General features: G+C 40.4%; 2 protein-coding genes across 3 annotated transcripts; both read right to left on the bottom strand.

Annotated features, from left to right (window-relative positions):
• Window positions 1-779: 779 nt before the first annotated feature.
• On the bottom strand, window positions 780-10,850 carry LOC121180657 (deoxycytidylate deaminase-like). 2 transcript variants are annotated; one of them, XM_041036249.1, is made up of 7 exons: window positions 10,705-10,850; window positions 9,630-9,729; window positions 8,185-8,320; window positions 6,414-6,530; window positions 4,150-4,246; window positions 3,129-3,192; window positions 1,274-1,410 (listed from the first exon to the last, which is right to left on the bottom strand). In XM_041036249.1, exons 1-6 carry the CDS (start codon window positions 10,752-10,754, stop codon window positions 3,153-3,155), a joined length of 540 nt encoding a protein of 179 aa, XP_040892183.1. In that variant the 5' UTR covers window positions 10,755-10,850; the 3' UTR covers window positions 1,274-1,410; window positions 3,129-3,152. The 2 variants fall into 2 exon arrangements, with proteins under 2 accessions (XP_040892182.1, XP_040892183.1); XM_041036248.1 differs by lacking the exon at window positions 3,129-3,192 and having other exon boundaries at window positions 780-1,410.
• Window positions 10,851-12,349: 1,499 nt separating this feature from the next.
• Window positions 12,350-19,215, bottom strand: cep44 (centrosomal protein 44). Its single transcript, XM_041036247.1, has 11 exons — window positions 19,085-19,215; window positions 18,813-18,910; window positions 17,795-17,942; window positions 17,488-17,625; window positions 16,806-16,880; window positions 16,287-16,451; window positions 15,616-15,744; window positions 15,408-15,506; window positions 14,372-14,443; window positions 13,801-13,838; window positions 12,350-13,113 (listed from the first exon to the last, which is right to left on the bottom strand). The coding sequence occupies exons 2-11, from the start codon at window positions 18,902-18,904 to the stop codon at window positions 13,053-13,055; spliced, it is 1,017 nt and encodes a 338-aa protein (XP_040892181.1). The 5' UTR covers window positions 18,905-18,910; window positions 19,085-19,215; the 3' UTR covers window positions 12,350-13,052.
• Window positions 19,216-19,316: the final 101 nt, after the last annotated feature.

Here is a 19,316-nt window from a genome sequence, read left to right on the forward strand (position 1 = left end):
ATTTTCATTAGTTAATTTATTATTACTTCTGTCAGTTTCAAGTTATTTCAGTGACCATTGTGGGTTTTTCTTTCTTTAACGGAAGGGTACCAACAATTTTGTCCACGTGTGTATACTGAGGTGTGGTTCTCTCTGCATCTCTCTGCTGTGGAAGCAGGGCACAGTGACATATAAACCTGGACATGCTGCAGAGGAGGTGAACAGCAACTGAGCAGTTGGTGACAATGAGGAGCAAACTGCCACATGGTCCGGAAACCATTCAGAGTCTCCTCACTCTAATATCTGTCACTGTCAATACCGTGACAGATATCAGTATCTGGGACAACCAGAGAAGACTGGGATACCAGTTTATGGTAGAGTGGTCATAGTGTTTGCAGTAGAGAACTGCAAACACTATGTCTAGTGAACACCAGGCACTGCTCATCACCTGGCTACTACCATCCCTATGGTGAATCATGGTGGTGGCAGCATCACGCTATGGAGGTGCTTCTCAGCAGCAGGGACAGAAAGACTGGTGAGAAATGAGGGAAGGATGAGTACAGCCAAATACAGAGAGGCCCTGGAGAAACCTGCTCCAAAATGTTCCAAGCACAGGACCAAGTCAATGCTACAGTGGATTCAGGACAAGTATCTGGTGTCTGTCAAGAAGTGAAGGGGAATACTTTCTGAAGCCTCTGTATTCATTTATTCAATACACAGACATGTTATGAACAAATGATGAGGTTTCATATAGTTGTTGTCACAGACACATACAGACAGTATGACAGTATGACAACAAAAAAAAAGAAAAAAGTTTTCAATGTAACTGAAGGTGGTCTTTGAAGATATTATAATCATCCACAGACACAATAAATGAATGTGATTTTAAAAACACGAGAGAAATCTAAAATAAAAGCAGAGTTTTCAATGAAAATTAGAAGAGAATCCGCTGCCGCTTTGCATTAAACATAAACATTATGACCAATCACCCACAGCATTCAGGCATTCCTGAATGCATTACAATCAATCAGTGTAGCCAACTGTTGTGTTACTATCACTGAGAATAGAAAGACATTTTACAAAAGCACACTGGAATAACTGGGCCATTCACAAAGCAGCTACACTGATCATTCTAATCTAGCATCATTTTGTCATTTAATAAAAACAATTACTTTGTTAGCTTGGAATACAAGCTAGTACCACAGGAGATGAAGTATGTTAAATTGCTTTCTCTTTGTTAAATGACAAAGTGTTATAAAAAATGTTTCTTGCGAGTACAATAGCATATGCCCATTTAAAAGCCCCTGTCAATCTCATCAGTCTTCTTCTTCCTCCCCGCCTCTTTTTCTCTTGGTTGTGGTGTTCAGCATTCCAGGGTGGTTAATGGAATTAAAATCAATGACAATCTCTGTCTTCTTGGGCTTGAACTGCCTGTTAAGACACACAGAGGACAAAAAAAAAATGTGCACACAAGTCACACACACACACACACTCAAAAAAAACACCAAATAAAATCATACATGAGGATGAAAGTCACCTTTTCATTGAGTTTTCAAGTCATACTTTCATCTGTCCCCTGGTAAATGTTCACAAGGTCTGAACAAGTTGTCAACAGATGATGCCTGATAGGGCTGAGCAATGTTATCGATTCTGCGATATATATCGATATTTTGTATCGACTTTTAAGCCGCGAGAATCGATAAATTAAATCCCCCGTGTTCCGCCTGGCACAGTGCTCGCTGCCCATTTCCCCCCGTTCGCTTTGCAGGAAGAGCGATTAGGTCAGCCAGTCGCTCTTCCTACAAACAAAAGGGGAGGAGATTCAATCGAATGGTGGCGAAAATAAACCCAGCACCTGCGTGCTTAAAAGCCAACGTGTGGGAGCACTGTGGCTTTCAAAACAAGCATAAAAGCGACAATTTAGACAAAAGTATAGTGGTATGCAAGCTGTGTCACACACAGGTAAAATGCACGGGAAAAAAAACACCAACTTAAGAGTGCACCTGGAATGTCACCATCTGCACAAGGTAAAGTCAGATGAACCAAAGAAGCTACGGCGTGACCCAAAGCAAAAAAGGTTGCAAAAAATTCCAGAGTCAATTGCGTACTTCATATGTCAAGATTTGAGACCTTATTCAGTGGTGGAAAACGCAGGCTTTAGGTGCATGGTGAGCGCGATGGAGCCCCGCTATCCTATGCCAACCCGTGAACACCTCACCAAGGTTTGTGTTCCCAGGCTGTACACTCAGACAAAGGCACACATCAAAGCCTCCCTGACCAGCACGGAGAGAGTTGCCCTGACGTGCGACGGGTGGACCTCGCGAAACACTGAGTCATATGTCACCATCACGGCCCGCTTTATTAACAAAGAACGGGAGCTTGTTTCGCATGTGTTAATAAACCAGGGACATGCCCGAGAGCCACACTGGACACCACCTCGCAGAACATCTAAGAAAGGCCCTTGCTGAGTGGGGAATCACAGAAAAAGATGCAGGAATTGTTACTGACAATGCCTCAAATACGACCATCGCAGCTGGAGAGGCAGCGTTCACACTTCATGTCAAATGCTATGCTCACACCCTAAATTTGGCTGCACAACGTGCCCTCAAAATGACAGCAGTCGCACACCTGATGGGAAGAGTGAGACGCATTGCAAACTTCTTCAGACAAAGCACATACTGAAAGAGAAGCAGAGGTTTCTACGACTACCACAGCACAAGCTGATGACGGACGTGGTTACCAGGTTCGTGTGTGGTTACTTTTCAATTGTTTATTTTGTTTTTATTACTAATTTATTTTGTCATTAATGTAAATCAGCACTCTGCGCATCCATGCTGTGAAGGGCACTATAGGTCTATAAATAAAGTTTCTTACTTTTATTTAACTACAGGTGGAACAGTGCGCACATGTTGGAAAGATTCCTTGAGCAAGAATCAGACGTGACAACAGCTGAAGAAGTAGTCAGTGCGCTGAAGCCCATGAAGGAGGCTACGCAGTACATGTCCAAGGAGAAGACCCCCACACTGTCAGTCATCGCACCCCTCCAGGACACACTGATCAACGGACTGAAACCGATTGAAGCTGAATCTGCAGTCATAAAAGAGATGAAGGCTGCCATGGCGGGGGATCTTAAGAAGAGGTACACCAACCTCAAGGCAACTCTCCATGCATGTTCAGCAATGGATCCAAGATTCAGAAGTCTTCCCTTCCTGACTGAGAATGAAAGACAGGAAGTTTATGATGGACTGATTGCAGAGGCTGCAAGACATTCAGAGGTAATGCAATGACTGTATTGCTGGGTTTAACCCTTGGCCTTGTATCCTACCTGCCATCTCCTGACGAGAGTAAGCATAGGCCTAAATAATACATTATTCAAAGTTTAAAAATGCAAATCTGGCAATGTCTGGTGGAAAGAGCACCAGTATGAGTATCTACTCTTGTCACACCTTGCTAAAAGGTACCTCTGCATCCCTGGCACAAGTGTCTCCTCAGAGAGGGTCTTCTCCACTGCTGGAGATATCATCACTGCTCAGAGAACTTCTCCCAGAGCACGTCGATCAGATTCTATTCCTGAACAAAAATCTGAAGGGAATGTAGATCACTTGGTCTGCAGTTATGTGGAGAGGAGACTTTCTGTTTAGTGTGCACTTGTAGGACAGGGCCTACAGGCCTTGAGCTACTATCTTAAGACGAGTACAATTTTAAGTTGGTTTGAACGTCAAAGAATCTGTTCAGAACAGGCCACTTGCTGCACTTTTTAACTCTCCATTGTTCATGAACTTTATTTACTTTTCAAAGGCTTGTAAGCTACAGTTTGCACTGTCACTGCTGATAAATGAAACAAATTTTCTCACCACATCTTTGATTCATTTTGTCCAGCATTTGCAAGCTGTAGACTATGTCCAGTCAGAGCCAAGTTCAGTCAATTTGATCCAAGTTAATGGAACACTCACAAGAAGTCACCAAAATCACACTGTCCCTTTTAAAATCTTTGATGTAAAAAAATATGATGAAAATGATGTGTCAAATCATATCGAATGAATTGTATCAAATTGTATTGTTAGCTGAATATCGTGTATCGTATCATATTGTGAGATTAGTGTATCGCTACAGCCCTAGCGCCTGAGAGCTTTTTGGTTCTTGTGTTCCGGAGATAAACTTTCTACTCACCTGAACTGTACGCCTGCCATGCTGAGCAGCTTTCTGGAAGCAGTCATCTCCGGCGTGTCATGGTACTTGTCAGAAAGATAAACCACTTCCTTCAAACCTGGACAAAGGGAGGGATAATGAAGAGCACAAAAGAAGACTGTTATTAGTCTGATTATCAAATCTCAACAGACAAAGAACTTGTTTTTGTACTTGTCTTTTTAGATCTCAGTGCTGCATTTCATACCACTGCCCACCAAATTGTAATACAGAGAATGAAAAATTTAACTTTAAAAATTTAAATTTAACTGACTTAATATCTCTGCCATAGTTCATGCTAGAAACAGGAAGAACCCACCTATCAAAAGAGCGGAAAATAAGCTGTCATACGATGCCATGGTTACACATGTAATGTGAAGTGAGGTATAATGCAGTAGTTTTTATAGTGTTTTTATACACAATGTCACCATCAAACACACGTATTACCTATTGGCTTCACTATTGGGTAAAGGGTAACATTAGTAAGTAAGATTAACCAGAGATGAGAACTGGTTCCAAGGCAAGACTAGAGAAGATCCTGAAAGAGAAGACCAGATGATCCAAACCTGCTGCTGAGTGATGAGCCTGTGTAAATTTTTTAATTTAGTGGGTGTGGCTTATATTCAGGTGTGCTCAATAGTCTGGAATTTACGGTACACAGCCAATTTGGCCTGTGTCGAGGAACAAAACGGACTCAAAGGCTGCCAGTAGAACTGTTCAAAGACGGCAGTTTCATGCTACGTGTGGTGTCACTGCCAGGAGGTGGCAACTAAAAGCAGCAGCATACAGTACTTTACCATTTGAGAGCAGTGAAAGCAGCAGAGACAGAAGCAGTGACTAAAATTTGCTGAAAGGGGCCATTTGAGTACAGTGAACTCACTGCCATGTTCAAGAAACCAGTTTGAGATGATTTGTGGCATGGAGCACTATCCTACTGGAAGCAGCCATCAAAAGATGGGTACACTGAGGTCATAAAGGGATGGACATGGTCAGCAACAATACTCAGGTAGGCTATGGTGTTGCTATAATAATAATATAATAATGCTCAATTGGTACTAAGGGGCCCAGAATGTACCAAGAAAATATCCCCCACACCATTACACTACTACCACCAGCCTGAACTGTTGATGCAAGGCAGGATGGATCCATGCTTTCATGTAGTTTATGCTAAATTCTGACTCTACCATCCCAGTATCGCAGCAGAAACTGAGACTCATCAGACCAGGCAACATTTTTCCAATCTTCTATTGTCCAATTTTGGTGATCCCGTGTGAACTGTAGCCTCGGTTTCCTGTTCTTAGCTGACAGGAGTGGCACCCAGTGTGGTCTTCTGCTGCTGTAGCCCATCTGCTTCAAGGTTCAACGTGCTGTGCATTCAGAGATGCTCTTCATACCTTGGTTATACTGAGTGGTTATATGAGTCACTGTTGGCTTCCTGTCAGCTCAACGCAATCTCGCCATTTCCCTCTGACCTCAGGCATCAACAAGGCATTTCCGCCTTGAGAGAACTGCCGCTCACTGGATATTTTCTCTTTTTCTGACCCATCTCTGTAAACCCTAGAGCATAGGTGTCAAACCTGTTCCACAAAGGGCCGTGTGGCTGCAGGTTTTTGTTCCAACCAATGAAGAGCACACAGTTTGACCAAACAACTGTCTGAAGACTGAGATCAGCTGATTAAATGAGTCAAGTCAGGTGTGCTGCTGCTTGGTTGGAACAAAAACCTGCAGCCACACGGCCCTTTGTGGAACAGGTTTGACACCTCTGCCCTAGAGATAGTTGTGCGGGAAAACAAACCATGGTTGGGCAACAACCATGCCAAGTTCAAAGTCACTTAAATCAGTTTTCTTCCCATTCTGATGCTCGGTTTGAACTTCTGAAGTCATCTTAACTATGTCTAGATGCCTAAATGCACTGCGTTGCTACGATGTGATTGGCTGATTAGATATCTGCATTGACGAGCAGTTGAACAGGTGTACCTAATAAAGTGGCAGGTGAGTGTATACTAATATACTGATACTGATTCTGTTAATTCTAAATATTTTCTATCTAAGGGGTTTACCAAGAAAGTTCTCAATTCTTAAACACTTAATGTAAGCACAAAATATGGGGTTAACACTTAAAAGTTAGCGGTTAAAACGTAAAATAAATATCAATAATATAATAAAAATATAAAAATGTAACCATCAGTATCAGTCTACCCATACTTACAAGTGTGTGGAGTATAAGAGCCTGTGTCATCAACACCCACCTGCCTGGATGATGAGCTTGGCGCACTCGTTGCAGGGGAACAAAGCCACATACATGGTGCAGCCTTTCACATCAGCACTGTTCTTGTTCATAATGGCGTTCAGCTCTGCGTGGCACACTGTGGGACAGAGTATTGAAATGGTCTCCAGTCAATACAAGACACTGCATGTCTTCTTGTTATAAGTTTAATTCGGTTGTATTGCAAACGTGGTTTTGTGAACCACAGACAGAATTCTATTTACCTCCATTGTATTGGGCCTCAGTCTAAAACCACTAGATCAATTCAGCCTGTCCATCCCTCCATCCGGTACTTTCTTTTAGTTTTGAAAGCAAACAGCCAGATTTCCATGCATTTTTCTGATGATTCTGATGATATTCATTACCTCCAGCAGATGATGAGTCTGGATAAATTCTAACATAATTTTGCCTTCAACTAAAAACATGACATGACAGACTGTCTTGAAGTTTCCTGAGAACACCCATGTTCCCAGGAGGATGAACCCTTTTCTATCCTGTTTCTCTAGTGTCACCATCAGGCAAACATTTCTATTTATACAAATATAAATATTTAAAAGGCTCATTGCAATAAAATTTAGTGAACAAAATCATGTTCTCCAGAGGATGAATCCGGTTAATTTAAAAAAGCCCCACACCAACCCAGTGTTGCACTTCTATAGCACTGCCTGTCCCTAGATGGACAGTTTAAAACAATAAAAGCATCAACACTGATGAAAGAAAACCAGAGATCTTATCTTTGTCCTTGTCAAAACCTAGTGCCTACATTACCCACAATGCTACCTGACTGCTAAACATTTGATTAGACATTTTTCATTCAGTCTGGGAGATTCCAGTCTTAGCATAACTAACTTTTTCTGTTTCCAAACTTGCAGTCCTCAGCTCCAACTGACATTACTTCAAGTAATGTCAGTTGAGGTAATCATCAGATTGTCCCTCTGGAGTCACAAAAGGGTTTAAAGAACTTTTTTTTCACCATGCAGCAGAACTCCCCCTAGACCTGTAAAGGGCCTCTGAAGTGTAAAATCGTTGGAGTTCCCCTGTAATCATTTTATAGCTGTTCTCCAGCCACACTCGGGGAATGGTTAGATTTTAACCACACTGGTAGTGAGTGAGGAAAAAGCACTATCATCAGTAAACTGCTTGTTTGGTTCACTTTAAATTTGGGGATTGTAAAAACACAGCAGCATAATGGGGTCACCATTAGGCCTTTCAAGGCTTTTGATTTGTTCAAGTGTCACTTATTTTGCAGAAGTATTTTGTGAATACACTGATTTTCCGTATAATATTCATTTTATTTAAAAACAAAAGAAAATCAAAACAAGAGCAGAACGAAATGGAGACAACAAGCTCTTCATGAGAGATGATTTACGTGCCCTCAATCACTCTCTGAATTAAGCACTAAGAGATAAGAGAAGACAGAGAGAGAAAAAGAGAAACTGAGGAAGATGAAGAAGAATGTGAGGGCATCTTCTCAATGGAGAAAGATTTTAAGATTTCTTCATTATTTATCCTGTACTGCCCTCTGCTGGACAAAGTTCACAGCACTTGAGACATGAGGAGAACGCAGCCGTATCATATGGACCACTGATGAATTACAGTCTTTCTGCATTCACAAATGTCTTTAAAATTGAATTATGTTAATTCCAGAAAACCGCCACACGATTTAAGATGAAACCATCAAAGCTTTTAAATTTTTTTGAATTTCTGAAAAAATAAAACCAAAATGATTAGTGTGTGTACATATTCATTCTCACCATATGGGTATTTAGTTTCAAGTCGGTCATCAGCAGACCGGGACCACGGTAGTAGGTCGTCGTCACAGCCATTGGGCATACCATTGTAACCGATGCCAACTATCTTATTCTCCTGGTTCACGATACAGGCCCCGACCTGCAGAGAGGGAGAGACAGGTTCCACAGTTTGAACACACACACTTATACTTGGCCTTTATTCTATAATTTGAAAGTGCGGACCTCTCCCCTCTGCTGCACAACTAACTAAAGGTATATGTGGTAGAACCGTATTATCCTGTACAGGATTATCCTCCCACTCAAGATCACAGCAGCCCAGGTGTGCAGAGAGCTGAGGAGGCTTCGTCCCAGCAAGGCAGCAGGTCTAGATGGAGTATCCCCTTAACTGCTGAAGGCCTGCGCGTTGGAACTAGGAGAGCCTTTACAGTGCATCTTCAACCTAAGCCTGGAACGAGAGGGAGTCCCTCGGCTGTGGAAAACATCCTGCATCATCCCAGTCCCACAGCTGAATGACTTAAGGCCGGTCGCCCTGACGTCACACATTATGAAGACCATGGAGCTGCTGCTGCTACGCCACCTGAGGCCACAAGTCTGCCACGCCCTCGACCTTCTGATGTTTGCCTATCAGGAGAAGGTGGGAGTGGAGGACGCCATCGTCTACTTGCTACACCAATCTCTCTCTCACCTGGACAGGGCAGCGGTGCTGTGAGAATTACATTTTTGGACTTCTCCAGAGCTTTCAACACCATCCAGCCTCTGCTCCTCAGTGATAAACTGACAGAGATGGGAGTAGGTTCACACCTGGTGGCATGGATCACATACTACCTGACAGGTAGACCTGAGTATGTGTGACTGGGGGACTGTAGGTCTGACACTGTGGTCAGCAGCATGGGAGCGCCGCAGGGGACTGTGCTCTCTCCAGTCCTGTTCACCCTGTACACATCGGACTTCCAATACAACTCAGTGTCCTGCCACGTGCAGAAGTTAGCAGATGACACTGCTATTGAAGGCTGCATCAGGAGTGGACAGGAGGAGGGGTACAGGAAACTCATCCAGGACTTTGTCTTTTCTAATTTTAATTCTATATTTAATTCTATTCTATTCTATTTTTGCTAATTTTTTGTTTACTGCGCCTTATTGTATTTATTGCATGCCTTTTTATCTTGAGTTTGTGGATACTGCTGTATTCAGTGAATTTCCCCTAGGGGATGAATAAAGTATCTATCTATCTATCTATCTATCTATCTATCTATCTATCTATCTATCTATCCAAGTAGTCTGTTGCCCACCTGCTGGTCAGGATGGCCTACGTGATTTATTAAGAAAGCATTTTATTCAAACTCAGTTGGACACTTTACATCACTGTGAAGTAGGTAACTGATGCGCATGCAAGAAAACACACACACACACACACACACACACACACACACACACACACACACACACACCTGTGAGCTTGGGTCTTTGCTCCTTTGGGCTGACAGAAAGGCTACAGCCATAAAGTAGTCTGGCCATTCCAGGTAATCTTCTCTCTTCTTGGTTATGTCACTAGAGAAACACACAAAAAAAAGAGAGGATGTTAAAAAAAAAAAGAAAAAGAAAAATCAATGCATTTTTGAGTTTAGAGATTTTCCACATTTCATCTCTGAGCAGTAACTATGTATATAACTATGTACAATAAATAACCCATCCAGATTCCTACATTTGTGTCCTATTTGCATTACCTGATGTGCATGTATACAGTATCTTGGATACGATTTGCAACAAGATTACCATAAACAGTCATGTTCTTTCAGCTTTATGGGCCTAATCTTCAGTAAAAACATTTCAGAGGGAAATAATGTGCTTTTCTGAAGATTTAACATTCAAAACTGTTGATCAGCATATAAATGTGACGCACTGTTAATTATTAAACTACCAAATATTTCATAAAGTAGTCATTTCAGCTCCACTTCAGCTAGGAACAACAGTAAAATGCAGCTTTCCTAAAATGTTCATTATACAGTGTAATGAGTAGTCTAATATAACACGAGCAATTATCTGCACAATGAGTACTTTTACTATTAATACTGTCAATTCATTTGACAGCAGTACTTCTGTAGTTTGACATTTTAACTGCAGAACTTTTTAAACAGTGGTTTTGCTACTTTTCTTCAGGTAAAGGAGCCAAATTCTTCTTCCAGCACCTTCAACAAGGAAAGTGTCAGGACATAAATCTTAGCATGCCATTCACAGAAACAAGAAACACACACTTGTGTCATTTAATGAGCTAGCTAGCACCTCTTTAAAACTTCATGGTTACATTAAAAAAAACACAACGTGACAGGATGAAAAGTGGCACAGATTCATTCCGTCTGCTGTTTTAAAATATGAGAAACTGAAACACTGAACAGAAATTTAAGAAGGCAACTTAACAAACGCTGGAGAAAACCAACAGCATGTGGACAGGCAATATTCCAACCAGAGAGTTTTCAGCCGAACACAAGCCTCTCATGTCGGACACACAGTCAAAGGTAATTTTACCCGTTCAGATGACCAGGCATCGACTGCTGTATTTCTTCCATACTTTCCATATACTGTAGGTCTTATTTTCTCTGGACTGTGAGTCTACTTGTCTACTAATTGTTTAAGTCAGCCGCGGCAGAAAACGACAACACACGCCCCGGGCCAGGACGTCATCACGAAGCAGGAAGAAATCTCCCGCGCTAACTATAAATGTGAACTCCGACGGATGCCCCCGAGGACAAACTTCATATCTTTCGCTACGACTAGAACAGTGAAATAATAGCTATGCTAAAATAAGTCCTCACTGTGTTTTGTATGTTAGAGGGCTGTAAACTGATAGTGAGAATGTAGATTCAGCCCCCCTGGCAGGTAAACATTACAAAGCGCTCGAACATCAATTCGCGCACACAGACACACACACACCACTGCAAAATGACAGGACACCTTCGATCTTGTTGAGGTTTGCTTTACTCACTTTGCTGTGTAAGTTCCATCAAAATACAGTTTTAAATGAGATTAAGACAGAGTCTATGCAATATAGGACAATTTTTATTTCTTCATTTTTGCATTATTGTTATATACGTCATGTTGATATCCCTGTCTGATACTTAAAGGTCATGCTGCCATGCTTCTTATACATATGTATATACTCAGAGACATCTTCTTTGATTTTCTACTTAATATTTTTAAATGTTGTATCTTACAGCTGTTTGTAGGTTTCTTTCCTCTGAGTTTAGGCTGTTAAATACCTGTAGCCATCATACAGCAGCAGGGGAGAGCTGCTGAAGAAAGAACTTCATTAGTTATTCAGAATCATTCCCTCATGTAGCCACAGGACTGGTCTGGATGTAACGGTAATTAACGGGCTCAAATAAAGGTTAATATGATTTTGAGACTGTAACGTGATGTGATGTGTTAGCCTTTGTAAACCTGTAAAATAAATATATGAGAAAGTTTCAGTGTGGTGAGGCAACACAAAGACACATCTATGTACAGTTACAAAGCAGATAACTGTGTAAAAGTCAGCAAGCAAAGTTAGAAGTACAAATTTTAACTCAGTCTTGGACAATTTCAGTCCAATCTGGCCATAATTTTACTGACAGTAAATGTTCAGTTTAGCTGCTTGAGTTCAGAGTCTCACAGTATTTGCTGTAGTGGCAGTTTGCTGGTTCTAACTTCTTTGCATGCAACAGTGCAAAGCAGTAAAGTGATTTCAGCTGGTTTAATTCTCTTTAAATATGTACAGATGTACAGTAAATGTATTGGTGAATTGATGAAAAAAAATCTACTTGTGTGCTTATTTATTTTCCTCTACATAGAATTAGCAAAAACAAACATTTTGACTGGAATTAATGAAATTAAAAATTAAGAAAAGAAAGGGTATGTTTTTCATCTAATGCAAATGAGTGATTTCAGTGTCATTAAAATTGTAAGTACAAAAGACACCTGAGGAAAGCACACATTCCAATATGTCTTCTGATCCTTGTCAAATTTCAAGAACAGCAACATTAAATAAACATTTTTATTATTAATGTTGCAGATTAAAGCTAATACAGAAATAATTTGCAATCAATTACAAATTCTGGCAAAAACCTCAATCCGTGTGTTCTTGGATGATTGCAATAGAGAGCATACCAGATAATGTATAAAAAAAAAATCAACAAAGTTAGAGCAAGAGCTTCATAATTACCTTTACTGAACAAACTATATCAAGCATAACATTATGACTCCTGACAGGTGATGTGAATAACACTGATTATCTCTTCATCATGGCACCTGTTAGTGGGTGGGATACATTTGGCAGCAGGTGAACATTTTGTCCTCGAAGTTGCTTTCCTACGTTTAGCTGCTAACTACGCGTTATGGGGACAAAGCTTTTCTGTCACATCTCCCATCATCTAGTTCTCCACCATTGCTGAGATGTTCAAGAGCTGATTTGGATCAACTGTGTTTTTAGTAAGGTGCTTTCTAAATAAATAAAAAGTGATGATGATGACAGATGACAGAACAAACGACAGAAATGATCCTGCGTTGGTCTCTGCAGTTTGATTTTGTAGCTCACATGACCCAGTTTTAAGAATAAAGCATTTACCAGTGGAAATCATCTACTGTGCTCTCATCAGGCCAGGCCTTCATCGGTGAACATTAGTTTTCATGGTGACATTATATTTTCCACACAATAATTTCACTTTAAACTTGAGTTAAGAGCACCTACAGGGTATTTTCAGCTTGTCTAAAAAGTACAGGTTGTTTGTTATAGAAAAGCTACAAAACAAGCTGAGGCTTATGGTGATAATTAGGTTTAATTAGGTTTAACAAAGCCAAGAAAAGTGTGCCAAGACTGTAGTGTGATCATTTATCTTAATTTATTTGTGGGGTGTTGTGGAGGATTCCGTCTTCTTCAACAGACTGGCGGTGCTCTTCAGCCTACAAATGTCAGACACACACAAGTGCAAAACAATATTATATTAAGTGTATACTATTAACTCTAGCAACCACACCACCGCCGTCTTTTTAAAATCAAGACACATTCACAGGATTCGAGACCAGACCTAAGGGTCAGATCAGAGAGAGCCTGAGAAGACAGGCGGAGTAAAGATGATTCGCAGTATAGGGTTGAAGTTCAAGCTGTTCCTCTTAGTGCACCCACTACAGGCCTGGAGAATTTCCATTGTGTTGAGTGAACGTGCAGTGTTTTTCATGTTGCATGTTGTTTTCGGGGTTTGTGTGTTTGTTGTTAATGTATTTGTTTTGGCTTCCTGCAGCACGCTTATTCCTTTGCAGCTCATTTCCGGTGTCTTACTTGTTTTGCATTTTTTTACTGTGTGTTTGAATTGGCATGAAATGTTCTGCACTATTGCCGTAAGGACTGGATGTAATACAAAAAACAAAAAATGAATGAATAAAAATCAGATCTTAAACAAAACTTTGTAGTGTGGTTGAAAGGCCAAACACTGTCTGAAGAGATAGAGATATCAAGGTTAGCCAGACTTAGAGCTTGAACTCAAAAATGTCACTGGCCTGCAGTTTGTAGAGAGGACAATATATTTTCAATATTTCAGTATTTTGCTTTAGTATTGAAAATTTATTGAAAAACTATTATAGAGTACTTACATGTTGGTGATGCTCTCCAGCCTATCCTTGAGGTCCTCCTGGACAGAAGAAACAGGAGAAGGACAAGACAATATGTCTCTAGCTCCCAAACAAATAGAAAGGCTCACTGGTGCACTGTCCAGTGGCCTGAGACATGATGTAGGTGGCAATAATGTTTGCATAGTTTAGTCAAATGATTCTGCATCTGCTATAGTAAAACACCAGTGTACAGTCCAGCCATGACATCTGAGGCACCAGCTAACATTGTTAGAATCTATTCTGTCTCCTACGGTCACACAAACAGCTTATTTGTAAAAGAAATACAGAAATCATGTGATAACAAACTAGTGTTTTGTCCACCTACGCAAGGTGGACAAAATCACACTGTAAACAACACTTTACAGTTTAATGCCAGTACAACAACTCTGTTTGCTTGTAAACACAGTGACCATGTACTATTTAACTGCACCGCCAGAGACAACAATGAAAACAGCAATAGAACAATTATGGTCATGTCATGTACAAAAACATGTCTCTGATCACTGACAAGCTGAGATGTGTTTAGGGAGGTAAGTCCTTTGCTCTGTCTCACCTTGGAAGCATCAGGTGTGTAGCTAGTAGAATAGGAGGTGGTAGGAGCGGGACATGGTGGTGGGGCATTGGGCTAAGAGAGAGGTGAAAGAGCAAAGGGAGACACATCGCAAATGCTCATTTTGGATGGATGAATGTGTACACGGGCATCACACTTTACCCACCTGTGAAGGTGATCAAATGTACAATTAGCAAAAAACATAATAACAAAGTGGCACATGTTGTAGCAAATCACAACTACAAATTCCACACACTGGACCAAAGGTTTTCCTAACTGACAAGCAGTCATTATTTCAAGCCATTAGCTGACTAGTCGTCACACCTCGATATTGATTTAAATATATATATTTTTGGGAGGAACCAAAAAATGTCTGGAGTTCCAGGCCTGAGGAAGAATGTTTTAAGTGACAGTGTTCTAAGTGCACGCACAAAGCACGCTGCCTGGTGGCGACACTGGCAGTCTCATGATAAGCCATGTTTGAGGTTGACCAATGACAGTTGTGCCTGAAGGGTGTTCATGCCACTGTCTCTAAATGGTCCCACGCTTTGGATTTCCTGCCCGACAAGTGTTCCCATAAGGTTTATGTAAAGCAGGAGTTGTTGGCCCAACTCCCGCTTGCGGCATGTGTTATGAAAAATAAAGTTGTTGCTGCTGTTCATTGCACTAAAGCTGTATGTCCTGTTTATTATTTTATTATTAAATCTGCCCAGTTAGGTGAACCCACTGCACTCTGTTACATTAACTCTCTAATAACTGCAGGGACCAGCCGTGTAAACCATGTCTGTCCATGACTGACTGAAAGGAAAGCGAGGCTCTATCCAGTATTAGTCTGTGTATTAGTATAGGTTGGTGTGCTTCCAGTGCAGGCCAGGCCATGTGGTCTCAAATTTTGGGCTGCATGTGGACATCTGCATGGGGTTCTGCGTGAACCCTCTGGGACATGGGCAGAAGACAAAAAGTATGTCACCTGGACCCCAAAACAAGCAACTGGATTCTATATGGAAATGTAATTAAAATTTCACAGCACTTGTCATACCTGTATACTGTTCAGTTCCAGTTTAGTTTCCAGTAATAGGACTCTGCTCATCAGATTTTCCCAGCTCTCTCTGCATATGGTGATCACTTGTCCTTCATTCTAGAAGAGAATATGGTAAAGAACTCTTTTCTTTTACATCTGTCTAAGAAAGGAAAAATACTAAATAAAAGGAATAAGATATTAAAGAAGCAGAGACTGTCTTATCAACCTTGTCTGTGTTTCTCCGTATCTCAAGTTCCTCCAGGCGTTTCTCCAGGATCCTGAGCCGGTCTAGCCCAGACAGAAGACTCCCTAATTGAGCTTCCAGTGCTGAGAGCCTTCCTTCTACTTCTGAAGACTACAGAAAACAGAAAAGACAGTTAGATCACATTTTATACTGACATGTGTTCAACCTCCTGTGGAGAGGTCCTGGGTGGATCCAGAGGTCCTCAGAACTTGAGGCCTTTAAAAGTTTCACTAAAGATTTGAGATGACATTGCTAAAGGCCACCACATGTAGACACGTGGTGTCTACATTTTTTTGTGAGATGTTGATACATCTCCAAACCACATACAAGAGTTTCTTGTTTATATATAAATAAAATCTACAAAATGACTAAGGCTGCAAAGCTGTAGCGCATATTGTTTCAAACAAAGGCAGTGTAAGTAAGTAGGCATAGATTTTTATTAGCTTTCTCTTTAGTAAAGGTCAAATTTACAAAGATAATCTCCACCACTTCCAACACATACACTGGAAGCGGAAAATGACCACAGCCCATTTTACTTCAATCCTTTTGGCTCCATCCACTGGCAAAATAGTCTAAACGTTTACTATACTGAATCTCTTAACCTCTATTACAAGCGTTGACTTAGGTTGTATACTGGTTTGGTCAGTGTTTACGTGAAAAATGTTATCCTTGTCCTCCTCTCCCTCTGTCAGCTTTGTGATCCCATTTTCAGGAGAACTGGGGGAGTGTGCTTCATCATAGGAGGAAAAGGTTCCTCTGTGGGAGGAGTTTGGGAAAAAAGTAGAAGGATTTTCTATGTGATTCACAACAGTTGGCACCTGAAAGACATAAAAACACAATGGCATATTATTCTTTGTTATTATGGAGGCGTTATTATTATTATTATTATTATTATTATTATTATTATTACAGTCTACACTAGGTCTGCGCCTCAAGTGAAACGAATCAAAAAGGGAAAAAAATATTTTTTGTTGAATTGTTTACCACTGTGCATACACACTTCTGTGATGAGGGTTGTAGGCACTGTTGCATTTTTGAGGTCACATGCTAAGAAATGCTCAAGACCATAACTGTACATCGCTCACTGTGTTATCTGGATCACTGAGCGGTGTGCAATATTATACAGTATTCTGTACTGTAAGTTGTGGTACAGAACTTTACACTATACTTACAGTGTCTGCATTAGTCAGTGTTGGATGAGCTTCTCCTCTGCCATCTTTGTGTGAGGTGGGACACCTGACCCTGGGCTACAACACACATACACACACGGTTCTGTTGGCTACTTTACATGCTTCCAGGCTCTCACACTCTGACAGGCTCGAAGTAGGTAGGACCCTCCTGCTTAAGATTAACAACCAATCAGAAATGACAAATGACAATGTGTGATTGTGACTTTACCAATAGAAAAATTACTTTTGAACCATATAATCAGTAATTTGAAAAAAAGGAGTCCACAGATTTAAATTGTCATTAGTGAGTTTTTACATGCTTTGGCTCAAATAGACAAATTGAGTTGTTAATAGTTTGAACTGAATTTATTGTATCTTCATTACTGCTGCTCCACTACTTACTGATTAGCCTGTTGTGTAGATTTTATATAATGCTTTCAGTAGCTTTTAATATTGGCTAATGTGATTACTGCTTACTTCAATAATAGAGTTCAGTCCAATTCAGTTCGGAGAACTTTAATGTTATTCACTTTACGTCTCTAGTATGTATAAGGAACAAGATTTCATTGCACCAGTTCGGTAGCACAGTAGTTAGAAGTAGGTAATAGAGGGCAGAAATGCTACAGATTATGCAATCTGGATTTAAGACACACATAAACACTAATGTCAAAAAACATTTGAATACCTTCTTCAGTTGTTTATGTTTCTCTAGGACCAAGTTAATGATGTCACAGATGACAGAGATTTTCCTTTGAGAGAAACCCCACTGGAGGAACTGCTGCTTGGTCAGTACGGGCTTATAGTGGAAGATATCTCGTAGTATCTGGACACAAAAACCACAATTAAAGTTAAATCTACTGTACACTGGTAGGTTAATAGATGGAGAGGGTTGTATTAAGAAAAGTGACAGCATTTCACAATGCTGCTTACAACAGTCTTTACACACCTGTGGAAACACTGTGCTCAGAATGTGTGTGTGTGTGTTACTGTACCTTATAAAGAGCCTCAGTGAATCTGAGGTCAGTTTTGCCAGTCAACTCCATTCCAGCCGCCATTAACTGCTCAGCAAAAGGCGGAGAGAAGGTGGTGAGGGTGAAGCTCACTATTGGAAGAAAAGCTGAGGGATCTCCTTTGGAGAGACTGGTGGAGAAACAATGGGTAAGACTGTGAGAAACACTTCAGCTGACAAAAACAGAGAGTCTGACAGCCTAAATTCACACTGTAAAAACATTCACTGCTCAGAGGAGTGCTAAAATCAAGTACACACACAGTTGTGTTTGTGCAGAGGGTGGTGATCACAATCAGCAGCCACCAAATCTCAGCATGATTTTTTTCTTTAATTATTTTTATAGTATAGTGTCATCAAGCATATTTTTCTTAATAAAATTAATATAAACTCTTAGGCAATTAAACTGTCATATATTTTTACATACATTTTACACACTGTTTATATGTGGAAATTTAATTGCTGATTGTTTGGATCTCAATCCAAGTAATTTTATACCCTCTTTACATCAAAATTAGCATGTAAATATGTTTTTTTTTTGGGGGGGGGGGGGGGGGGGGGGGTTCTGTTTGTTTTTTTAAACATGAGTAAACCCAGTAGATGTAAATAGATCTTAGTTTTATGGGTTGAAATGTATACTTGACATTTAAGAAACGCTTAGGATCATTTGCAAAATATATTCTTGTAAAACAATATACAAATAACAACAACAATTCCTGCAAACAATGGTGAAAAAAAGGATTTGGAGTAGAGCTATAGGGTTTTGCAAGATCCCATGAATTTAATAGAAGCTTTCACATTTGTCAACATTTTTTTCAAAGAAAATCCATGACATTCTAGCACTGACAATCATTGTTGTTGAATGTAGGACTGCTGAGCTATTGAAAAGCTTCAGTTAGATATATATGTGTTGTGTTATTCTTTAATTGCTATATTGTGTGATACTGTTACTATTGGAGTCTTTGTGTCCCTAAAGTAACGTTACTGGCAGTTTAATGGCCTACCCATTGTAGTCGACATGTCCTGGGTACTTGATCACCCGCAGGAGAGTTTCCAATTTACGAAGACAACCTTGGACATCTCCAGTAGACTGCATCTTTAACTTTATGCAAGAGAAATACATTGCCTTTTGATGCAACACTGTTTTTCAAACTTGTCAATGTCAATAAAGAACATTTGAATTTGAATCTGAGAAGCGCCAAGTAAAACGGCCTATTTTCATTGGTTACTTCAGGAACTACTGCCGACAAAACTTACCGACAAAAACGTTACAAACCTGTCAGTTCTTGAAATTAGATGACACAATAACCCCAGCTACTTTTTCGAAAGAATCGTTTCTTTATAGTTATAACCAGCTGCTATTTTTGGTATAGCTCCGTTTGTTTCTCCCAGAGACGTAGAACGGGGTCCTGCGACTCCAGATGACGTCACATGTTATGCTTGTCTGGCCGTCGCTATGTGAACGGGTGCCGTGTGTTCGCGCCGCAGACCTCCATTTAAATGAGCAA

The sequence above is a fragment of the Toxotes jaculatrix genome, chromosome 4, assembly GCF_017976425.1.
Source record: "Toxotes jaculatrix isolate fToxJac2 chromosome 4, fToxJac2.pri, whole genome shotgun sequence".
In the NCBI taxonomy this organism is placed as follows: Eukaryota; Metazoa; Chordata; class Actinopteri; family Toxotidae; genus Toxotes; species Toxotes jaculatrix.

Excerpts from the sequence above, each read along its gene's own strand:
- LOC121180657 (XM_041036248.1), bottom strand. The coding sequence starts at position 10,754 with ATGGAAAGTATGGAAGAAATACAGCAGTCGATGCCTGGTCATCTGAAC. Across the intron at positions 6,531-8,184 it reads TGAAACTAAATACCCATATG|TGTGCCACGCAGAGCTGAAC; the intron begins GTGAGAATGAAT and ends TCTGTCCCACAG. Across the intron at positions 1,411-4,149 it reads ATGGCAGGCGTACAGTTCAG|GCAGTTCAAGCCCAAGAAGA; the intron begins GTGAGTAGAAAG and ends GTGTCTTAACAG.
- cep44 (XM_041036247.1), bottom strand. The coding sequence starts at position 18,904 with ATGCAGTCTACTGGAGATGTCCAAGGTTGTCTTCGTAAATTGGAAACT. Across the intron at positions 17,943-18,812 it reads GGACATGTCGACTACAATGG|TCTCTCCAAAGGAGATCCCT; the intron begins GTAGGCCATTAA and ends TTTCTCCACCAG. Across the intron at positions 13,839-14,371 it reads ACACACCTGATGCTTCCAAG|GAGGACCTCAAGGATAGGCT; the intron begins GTGAGACAGAGC and ends TCTTCTGTCCAG.